The following is a 10945-nucleotide window of genomic DNA, read 5'->3' on the forward strand; positions in this document are numbered from 1 at the left end:
CCACTGAGGGCTGCAGCGAAAAGTGCCCCTTCAGCTGTTCCATTATTGTTTTGTATGGAACAGTAGCGACGTCTTCAGGCGCAAGGAGAGCCCGGGCGATTTCAAACGTCTCCTCTCCGCAGACGCTGAAGAATATCGCCCTCTTCTTGGCGTCTTCTTCATCGGTGACCCCCTTGGCTTCTAGAAGGAAGGTGAAACGGGAGGCTTACGCTTCCCAGTCTCCAGATGCTGGGTTGAACGGCAAGAAGCTGCTATCGGTTGCCATTCTGAGTTCCTTGTGTCCCGGAGCTGAAGCCTGGATACACGGTGCGAGGCAGCGGTGCAGCAGGTGGCGGTGCTGCGGTGCTGTGTGTGGCAGTCAGCTCAGCGGGATCCCATCCTCGTCGCCAGTGAAATATACTCAGAGTCGCAAAGTGATTTCACGCTCTTTATTCAGCTGTCAGGGAACTGCCATCAGAGCATCAGGTGGTGGAGGGACTCAGGCAGGATGAAAGAGACTCAACTGCTGAAGCAGGGACCAGCAGGGGGAGGAGTGGGTCTCTGAGGGAATGCGAGCAGGAGGGAGGGCTCAGGGAGGCTTCCAGCGAGAACAGTGGGGAGGTATCGGAGTCTCCCATAGGCAGACCCACACCTCGCAGGAAACTGTCACGCCGTGAGTCCAGGAGACGCGTTTCCGTTAAGGAACTTCTTTGCTGGAAACGCTTCCGCAGACAGCCACTGTCGGACTCTACTAGTGACTAGAGCAGACATGTCTGAGGAGCTCCGTCACACACGGAGGTTTGTGGGGTCGCACAAACTCTGAGGGAGCACGTTTTCACGCACAAGCAGCTAAGCAAACCCTCACAGCAGTCCGACAGACTTGTACGCTGCCTGTGCAAGAGAAGGCATCATGAGCGAACCAACCGGAACCGGAGGAGCAGGGGCTGGAGCTGGTCCAAGCTTGGAAGATAGATACCGAGCGTTGGAGGTTCAACTGGCCCTGCAGACGGCGAGGTTGGAGGAGAGAAGGGCTCAGGATGCAGACAAGAAGGGGAGAGCCACGCAATTCCCCAGAAAGGTACCAGGATTGGTGCAAAAATTTGGGGGGGACCCCAAGGACTACCATGCTTTTAGGACAGAGATGCAATATGCCCTTAATGTGCAGTTCGATGAGTTCCCTGATGAGGAATCGCGAGTTGCTTTTGTAATTGGGCATCTTGAGAAAGGGGCTAGAGACTGGGTTCGACCCCTAATGGCAACGCACAATGACATACTAAAGGACACAATGAAGTTCTTTCGTGCAATGGATATCATGTTTTCCAGCGATATTGAGGAAGGGGTGGTGCGCAGACAGCTAATGGCTTGTAAGCAGGGAAGTCGATCTGTCCGTGAATATTGGACTGAGTTTACCATGCTGATTCACAGACTGAGTTGGGATTTATCGGCGGCACCCGTTCAAATGCTATTTGAAGAAGGTCTTTCTTCGGGGGTGAAAGACGAGCTGGCACGGAGCCCCAGGGCGGAGTCTATGGATCAGCTGACCAAATCTGCGCTGACCATAGGAGCGCGGCAGGAGGCAAGAGCCTTGGAGAGGCGGGAAGGGAGAGGGGAACGTTGGAAGGAGTTCCGCATTCCAGACATTCCTGAGCCAGCTTTCCCGCCGGCAGAGCCGATGGAAATCGGAACAGCGCGCGCGCGCGCATTTTCAAAAACCAGCGAGGGAGCTAAGAAGGAGGGAAAGGGCCCCCGGAAATGCTATCTCTGCCAACAGCCAGGCCACTTTGCCAGAGTCTGCCCCCAGAGGAAGGAATGGCAAGGGATGGTGGGAGCTGTGGAGGGGGGAGAAGAAGGGGGAGCGGAGCAGGTAAAAGCCAACGCCTGGTTGCCACAATTGGGGCACTGCAGCCAGGCCAAAGAGCAGTGAAAGTGCCCGTGCCAGAAGCTCCTCGACCTGCTCTAGTGATTGAAGTGTCGCTAGAGCTGCAGAATGGGCACCCCCTAAAAATAAAGGCGCTATTGGACTCAGGCAGCTCCTGCAATTTTATGAGCAAGGAGTTTGCTGCTGAACACCAGATACAGACCATCCCTTTAAGCAACCCCCTGCAGGTGACCACGATTGATGGCAGGGAGTTGTTGGGAGGAGGAGTCCGCTTGCAGACTGTCCCAATGATAATGAGGGTGGCAAGGCACACAGAACTGATAGCGTTTAATGTGGCCACCCTGGGAGGCGCTCCCATTATTTTGGGAATGAGCTGGCTAGCTCTACATGATCCGCTGGTTGGCTGGCATCAAAGAGTGGTGTCCTTTGGTTCAGCACATTGCCTAGAACACTGCAAAGGGGAGAAGGGTTCAGCAGGGGCCCAAGCCACCCTAGCAGGGACTGAAGTAATGGGGAAGGTGAAGGTACCACCACAGTATGCAGATCTCAGCGACGTGTTCAGCGAGAAGGAAGCTGACCAACTACCACCTCATAGACCCTTTGATTGTCAGATCAATTTACTCCCAGGAGCACAGCTTCCCGTGGGCAAGTTGTATGCCATGTCAGACAGGGAAATGCAGGAGTTGCGAGGGTTCATTGACAAGAACCTGAAGAGAGGCTTCATCAGAGAGTCCAAAGCAGCAGGGGGGAGCCCAGTGTTCTTTGTGGACAAAAAAAATGCGGACAAGCCGAGACTTGTATGTGATTTTAGGCGGCTGAATGCAGTGACTGAACCGGTGGCGTTCCCTATGCCCAGAATTGATGATATTTTGACCAGGGTGAGGAAGGGAAAGATTTTCACAAAGCTGGATCTAAGGGGGGCGTACAACCTGATACGCATAAGGAAAGGGGATGAATGGAAAACCACCATGTTTACCCCTTTGGGGGCGTTTGAATACCTCGTTATGCCATTTGGATTACAAGCAGGCTCCGCGTGTTTTCAATCTTTTATGAACCACGTGCTGGGCCCTTTGCTCTACAAGAATTGCGTTGCCTTTCTAGATGATGTGTTGGTGTATTCTGAGAATGAGGAGCAACATGTGAGAGACGTCAGAGAAGTGTTGAGCAGACTGCAAGCCAACAGGCTGTGGGTCAAACTGGAGAAGTGTCGGTTCCATACCAAGGAGGTGGAATTCCTGGGGTACCGCCTGTCAGACAAGGGATTGGCCATGGATCCCGGCAAGGTACAGGCAGTGCTGGAATGGAAAACACCCAAAACCAAGAAGGATGTGCAGAGGTTCCTAGGGTTTGGAAACTTTTATCGTAAGTTCATCCGCAACTTCGCCCATCTGACGGCGCCCATCACTGACTGTCTCAGCAGTAAAAAGAAGTTTGTATGGACGGCGGAGGCGGAGCGAGCGTTTGAGGAACTGAAAAGGGCCTTCGCCTCTGAAGAACAACTTCTGCATGTGGATTTACGAAAGAAGCTAAGGGTTGAAACAGACGCATCTGACAGAGCCATAGGGGCGGTGCTTCTTCTGCAGCCGGGGAAGGAGGAGTCAGAGTGGCGTCCGTGTGCCTTCTTCTCGCGGAAGCTGAACAAATCCGAGAGGAACTACACGGTGTACGACCGAGAACTGCTTGCTATTCATGAGGCGTTCCGGAGATGGAGGCATCTGCTAGTTGGTGCACAACATAAAGTGCAAGTGTGCACGGACCATAAAAATCTAGAGTACTGGAGAACGGCGCGAGTGCTCAACCAAAGGCAGTTGAGATGGGCCCAAGAGTTCTCCAAATTTAACTTTGAGATTTGTTATGTGCCAGGCCCAGAGAATGTTAGGGCGGACGCTCTCTCACGCAAACCTGAATATTTGGAGGGGGAGGGAGCACCCGAAGAAACCCATATCATTCCAGAGGACCGCTGGGTGTGTGGGGCGACTTTGGTGGGGCAAAGGGAATTGATAGAGGGTACGGTGCAGGATGCATACGCCCAGGGGAAACTCAGGGATCTCAGAGGGGAGGAAAACAAATCCGGTGGTTTTGAGGAGAGAAATGGGGCATTGTATTATAAGGGAGCGTTATATATACCTGAAGGGGAATTGAGGGAGAAGGTACTCAAGCAGCTGCACGATAGCCCCACAGCAGGGCACTTTGGGCAACACAAAACCATGTGGCTGGTTACCAGGGAATTTTGGTGGCCCAAGGTCAGGGAAGATGTGCGGGAGTATGTGAGAGGGTGTGAACAATGCCAAAGAGCCAAGGGGGAGAGGCGGGCGCCGGCTGGTTTATTAGAACCACTGCCCACACCTGAGAGACCGTGGGAAGCAGTGGCAATAGATTTCATGACTGATCTGCCAAGGTCTAGAGGGAAAACAGCCATCATGGTTGTAGTAGACCTGTTAACTAAAATGGCCCACTTCATAGCCTGCTCACATGCGGTTACAGCAGAAGAAACCGCCAAATTGTTTGTAGAGAATGTGTTTAGGTTGCATGGCGCCCCCTTGAGGGTGGTTTCAGACCGAGGGAAACAATTTACTTCCAGGTTCTGGAGGAAGCTCATGAGCTTACTGCATGTAGAGGTTAATTTCTCGACGGCCCGTCATCCTGAAACCAACGGGCAGGCGGAAAGAGCAAATGGGGTTCTCCAACAATATTTGAGGTGTTATGTTAATGACAGAGAGAATGATTGGGTGGAGAAGTTGGCGTTGGCAGAATTTGCCTACAACAATGCAGAGAACGTGTCCACGGGGATGAGCCCCTTTTTGGCTAATCACGGGTGCCATCCCAGAGCCTTCCCAGGGGGGGAGGGGGAGAACTGGAGCGTTCCAGCTGCAGAACAGTTCGTGGAAGAAATGCTAAGCAAACCCTCACATCAGCTCATAGTGGTGAGGAGGAAATGAATGAATGTCCCCTCACAGTATCTGCTTTATATACATTATTTACACAATGGGCTGCACATGATTGGCTAATTCTGGGATTCTACTGTAAGCCAATCAGGTTGTGGATTCACTTCTATCTGGAGCAGGATTGGGTGGTTCCTGCCAACCAATCATACTGCTGCATTGTTCTAGGACCAATCAGACTGCTGCATTCTGAATCCTATTGTTCTAGGACTAATCAGACTGCTGCAATTTGGATCCTATTGTTCTAGGACCAATCAGACTGCTTCAGTTTGGATCCTATTCAACTCAGTACATAACAGCTTCCCTACGGAGCATCATCATCATTATCTGTAAAGTTTTTTTATTATAATTTTATTTTATAATGGGGAAAAAACAGAGAGGACAAGTGGAGCAACAGACAAAAATTAAAAGTTGAAAAACAAAACTATAAAACAGGCATGAGGGCTGAGTAGCTGCACATGACTTAAAATAACCAAGTCCTATTAGTATTAGTGCCAACCTAGCAGTTCGAAAGCACAAAGTGCAAGGAGATAAATAGGTACCGCTCTGGCGGGAAGGTAAACAGCGTTTCCGTGAGCTGCTCTGGTTCGCCAGAAGCAGCTTAGTCATGCTGGCCACATGACCCGGAAGCTGTACGCCGGCTCCCTCAGCCAATAAATGAGATGAACGCCGCAACCACTGAGTCGGCCATGGCTGGACCTAATGGTCAGGGGTCCCTTTACCTTTACCTTAGACATAAGGCTGCATAGGGTACACAGCGTGGGACAGTAAAAATCTTGAAGAGGAAAGTTGCCTGCACACGTTCTACCAGCTGGGTAAACCCTGGCAGCCAGACTGGAATACCATAGAGCAACTGAGCTATAATTTTGGCGTTGAAGACCTTAAGGGCTGAAGGGATATGCAAATTACCCCTTGTTGTGAAAAAAACATGGCCTGCATAGACATCTTACTGGCATTCACTGCCATTGCACGGTGTGAGGACTATAGAAACCTATGATACCACTGGAGGGGGGGGAGAGGGGATTTTCATTAACGAAGTAAACTTGATCGATCTCTACTGAGCAAACTTACTCCACCCCGCAAGCAGGTTCTCCAGAGATAAGGATTTCACCAGCGAAGCCCATTTTTCAAAAAATTACGCGGAGAGGCGCTTGCTGAGAATGTACCCCCAGCTCCGTAAGCACATGAGGCTTGGTAAGCAGTCTTTCTTTACTCAAAGAATACAAAGAGGTGGAGGGGAGGCCTACTCGATGCAGGATATCCACAGCTGCAGAGGTCTAGCCTCTGCGTTAAGATCTCTAGGTAATGGGCTCCATGGCCAAACTGCTCTGACCTATTAAGAGGATTTCCTAATGTTGAACCGACAGCTAACCTCAAGGGAGGAAAGGACGTTTTCTGGGCTCAGTGAAAGTGCAAATGCTTTACACGCAGAGCGGGCCTAGTTCAGTGGGCAACCCATGGCCCTTCAAATGTTGTTGAACTCCACCTCCCAGCATCCCTGACCACTCACTGGCCATGTTGTCTGGGTCCTGGTGTCCAGAGAACTATAGGTTCCCACCTGCCCACAGATCCTCAGCTGCCTGTCCTGCGTCTACAGTGCTTCTTGCCTCTGATTCCTCTCTCTCACTTAAGCCTGTTGCTTGTTCAGCATCCAACCATTCTGCCCTCCCGCTTGGTCCTCTGACCAGTGTCCCACTAGTGCTCCCCTGGCTCTCATCCGTCCTCCTCTGAGGCCTTCCTAATGGGTTCTCTGGCCCACCACTCCTTATCGTCCGGTCAGTCCCATGTTTTATGGTCCAAAACATCTAGAGCACACCAGATGGGAGGAGAAGAACATGGTGTACAGCTCTGGCCTGCCCCATCTTACGCTCTGAGAGCCGTCTGCATGGGTCGGTCTCACCTGTGCTATTGGTTTGTTTGTGCTTCCAGGTACAAACGAAATGGAACCCCTCCCCAGTATCCAAGGCTGGTCCCCCAAAACAACGCATTGGGAGCCTCTGACCATCTCGTGCTTGACGGAAACAAGGCGCACTGTTAATGTACCAGGAGAAGATGGCTTCAGGTATGGGAGAGCCCCGCTCTGGATTGTCGACAGCTCGGTTGTACCTAAGTATGCCAAATAAAAGCCTTCTGCTGACTCTGCACATTCTTTGCTTCTTTGCGACGCGAAGCCTTGATCCTGGCACCGCCCAGTTGCACTGGCGTTTATTGCATCGCTATAGATTTCAGATGGGATTCCCCCCTCCCCTCCTAGGAATTAATAAATGGTAGGGTGTTGATTAGGGACGCGGGTGGCGCTGTGGGTTAAACCACAGAGCCTAGGACTTGCTGATCAGAAGGTCGGCGGTTCGAATCCCTGCGATGGGGTGAGCTCCCGTTGCTTGGTCCCTGCTCCTGCCAACCTAGCAGTTCAAAAGCATGTCAAAGTGCAAGTAGATAAATAGGTGCCACTCCGGCGGGAAGGTAAACGGTGTTTCCGTGCGCTGCTCTGGTTTTGCCAGAAGCAGCTTAGTCATGCTGGCCACATGACCCGGAAGCTGTACGCCGGCTCCCTCAGCCAATAAAGCAAGATGAGCGCCGCAACCCCAGAGTCGGTCACAACTGGACCTAATGGTCAGGGGTCCCTTTACCTTTTTACCTTTAGGATGTTGATTATTTGGGGTGAGGAGGGAGAAATACAAGCTGCAGAGGAATTCCTGGGCCAGCCTATGCAAAACGACTTGGCCAGGCTGGGGCTGCCCCCAAACCGAGCTGCCTGCTTGGCAAGTCCCTGCGCGTGGCGCTAAACCGGTGCAACGCGGCGTGGGGACTCACTTCAGTGGCTCCGGAAATTGCGCATGCGCAGATGCCAAAAATCGCATCTGTGCAGACACAGACACTGGAAATCGTGGGTGCGTGTAAACCTTGCCGACTCCTACAATTGAGGTCCCTTGTCAATGCAAGAGAGCTGTCCTTTCCCCCCTTGCCCTGAGGTGTGAACAGAGACGGGGGAGGGGGGTTGGAAGGTTGCCAAGGTAACTGGGTGTGAGGCAGGAAGCAAGAGTCTTTAGCAAGGTGTGCTGGGAAGAAGAAAGGGAGAGAAGAAAAATGGGGATCCATCTTGGGCAGGCTGTCTGAAGGCTGTCTGGGAGAGATGCCTTGGACTGCTGTGGGGGACAAGCCTCTCTTGAAATGACCATGTTGTAAGATCTGGACTCCCTGCATGCAGACTGAAGGTGTAAATAGGGGAATAAACTGTACTTCTTAAAGCTACGGCAATCTCCACCATGTTTAGAGGGCCATAGGTACTAGCCAGCCCAGATATATGCCATTTTCATCCTAAGCTCATGGCTAAAAATAACCCACAGGTAAGGAGGCAAAACCCTGGTTTTCCACTCCCAACAGTCATTTTTGCGGCTACCGAACAGGCACATTCCACAACGGGCTGTGTTTGGGGTCACCCCCCTAAATGTTTCTGGTCTTTCTGAAGATGGGTTTTACCCTCAAGCCTGCTGACACCTACACCTCCTCTTGCATGGGTGGTGTCATTTGGGGGTACATAAGCAGTGGCACTCACAACCTGCTGCAAAATCGACCCGTAGCTCAGTGGTAAATTTCCTGCTTTGCATGCAGAGGGTCCCAGGTTCAAGTCCTGACATCTCCAGGAAGGGCTGAGCATGAATTGTGAAGAGGCAATCAGTGCGGACAATACTCAGTTGGATGGACAAATGGTCTGACTCCTGTAAGATAGCTTCCTATGTTCCTGTGATGGCGTGATGCCCTTCTGCTAATCTATCCTTGAAGGTCAAACTATGGAACAAAACAGGACTATTGATTTTAGGTTGCAGGAGGGACGGACCTGTCTCACTCACTTTTAATATTTCTACAGTGCCTGCTGGTTTTGTGCGCTTCATTGTTCCTTCTAATAGGGAACACCATGGGTGCGTGCCAACATGATTGTAGTCCTAAACAAAGCCACTTTTATAGGGTTACCAGACGTCCCCGTTTCCCCGGGACAGTCCCCGGATTTGCAAATAAGACCGGACAAATTCCATCCCCGGAATGTCCCCGGATTTCATTGAATGTCCCCGTAAACGCAGCAGCGGCAGTCTCAGCAGCCCGGAGCAGTTGGCTCTGGCTGGCTTCAGGAGCTGCTCAGAAGTCCCCATATGATGGTGGTGCAAGGGATCTCAGACGCAGCTTCCGGGCTGCCTCCACCTTCCCTGACCCTGGCAACTAAACTGTGATGGGAGGCTTCATGCTGCCTATCGGAGCAGCCTCCCAACTCCTACTTGCGTGCAAGCAGGAGAGGACAGGGATCTCTCAGTTAGGCAATGGGAAGCCTCCCTTCCCAGCTGAGGGATCCCTGCCCCCTCCTGCTTGCACGAAAGTAGGAATGGGATTGGGGCTGCTCCGTTGAAAAGGGAGGCATTGTGCTGCCTGAGAGATCCCTGACCCCTCCTGCTTGCACACAAGTAGGAGTTGGGATGGGGCTGCTCCAAAATGCAGTGTGAAGCCTCCCTTCCCAGCTGAGGGTTCTCTGCCCCCTCCTGCTTGCACGCAAGTAGGAATGGGAGGCTGCTCCGATGGGAAGGGCGGCATCGCACTGCCCGAGCCTCACCGCCGCTCTCAGCCCTCCTTCTCCGCCTTCCATGCCTGACCCACCGCGCACCGCTTCCCCACCACCACCGCCAAAGAATCAACAACTCAGGGGTGCCCAGGCTCATGGAAAAAGGAGATAGAAGCCTCAGAGGAAGGGGGAATGTGGCGGTTGATGTCAAGGTGGTGGCTGCCCCTCTGCCACCACCATGGCTGCAGCATCAATGTCCCGAACATGTAGTATTGATTGATTGATTGATTGTGTCCCCAGAGTCATTGATAAAAATCTGGTAACCTTACACTTGGAAAGGAATGAGGGGTATCAGCATGTTGGGGAGAACGCCAAGCTTTGCAGAAGTGTAAAAAATATTTTGCCAAGATGGGGGGGACGGGGACGAAACTGCGGAATAACCAGCCTCATATAACCAACATGCTAAAGTCGAATTAATGCATGAAGGAGTTAATACCATGGAGTACGCTATTGCTGCCAGGCTTAGCTATGTCACTTCCCTTACCTTGGGAGGAAATAGGAAAGTCTACTGTTCCTCCCAGTCTACCTGAGAAACTTGTTGCTCCAGCTCAGCCACATGGCTCTCACCAGGCACTCTTGAGTTTCACTGCCTGTGCAACTTTTCCGACTGATGTATGGATAAGCACATGAACCAGACCTTTGAAGAGTTTGTAAGTAAACCCATTTTTAACTTACCAAACATGTGGTCTTTTCCTATTGTGGGGGAAGAGGGAAATTTTGGGATTCACTTGGAAGTGAATATTTTGAAGTTCCAACAGCCTATATTTCCACGCTTTCCTTTGCTGCATATTTTGTGACTTTAAATCTCTGCTGGACTTCTCTCACCAATGAGTGCTTGTCCCATACTTTGGTCTTGGCATCTAGGAGTTATCCTACACACACACACACACACACACACACACACACACACATATACAGACATACACCGGGGTACCTCTGGTACTGTTCTGGAGGCCTGTTCGCAACATGAAAAGCGCGCAACCTGCAGCGGCGCATCTGTGCACACACGGGTTGCGATTCGCTGCTTCTGCGCATGCATGCGACGTCATTTTGTGCTTCTGCGCATGCGCGAGCAGCGAAACCCGGAAGTAACCCTTTCCGGTACTTTCAGGTCGCTGCGGGACGTAAGCTGGAAGAACGTAACATGAAGCGGACGTAACATGAGGTAGGACTGTGTATATATATATATATACACAGTGGTACCTCAGGTTAAGTACTTAATTCGTTCCAGAGGTCTATACTTAACCTGAAACTGTTCTTAACCTGAAGCACCACTTTAGCTAATGGGGCCTCCTGCGGCTGCCGCACCGCCGGAGCACGATTTCTGTTCTCATCCTGAAGCAAAGTTCTTAACCTGAAGCACTATTTCCGGGTAACCTGAAGCGGATTTAACCTGAAGCGTATGTAACCACTGTGTGTGTATGTGTGTGTGTGTGTGTGTGTGTGTGTGTGTGTACACTAACTGAAGGGATGTAGGTGGTGCTGTGGGTTAAACCGCAGAGCCTAGGGCTTGCTGATCAGAAGGTCGGCGGTTCG

The 10945-nt window shown here is 51.6% G+C and overlaps 1 protein-coding gene across 3 annotated transcripts in view; it reads left to right on the plus strand.

Annotated features, from left to right (window-relative positions):
• The window catches only part of TSGA13 (testis specific 13), a 35015-nt gene extending 28071 nt beyond the window's left edge, over positions 1 to 6944 (plus strand). For all 3 annotated transcript variants that reach the window (XM_083461597.1, XM_083461595.1, XM_083461596.1), the window contains 2 exons: positions 5888 to 5994; positions 6730 to 6944. In XM_083461597.1, the coding sequence (XP_083317723.1) occupies positions 5888 to 5994; positions 6730 to 6923 (301 nt within the window). In that variant the 3' untranslated portion in view covers positions 6924 to 6944. The remainder of the gene's footprint in view (positions 1 to 5887; positions 5995 to 6729) is intronic.
• Positions 6945 to 10945: the final 4001 nt, after the last annotated feature.

This window comes from Podarcis liolepis (assembly GCF_965112155.1).
Source record: "Podarcis liolepis genome assembly, chromosome: 10".
Lineage (NCBI taxonomy): Eukaryota > Metazoa > Chordata > Lepidosauria > Squamata > Lacertidae > Podarcis > Podarcis liolepis.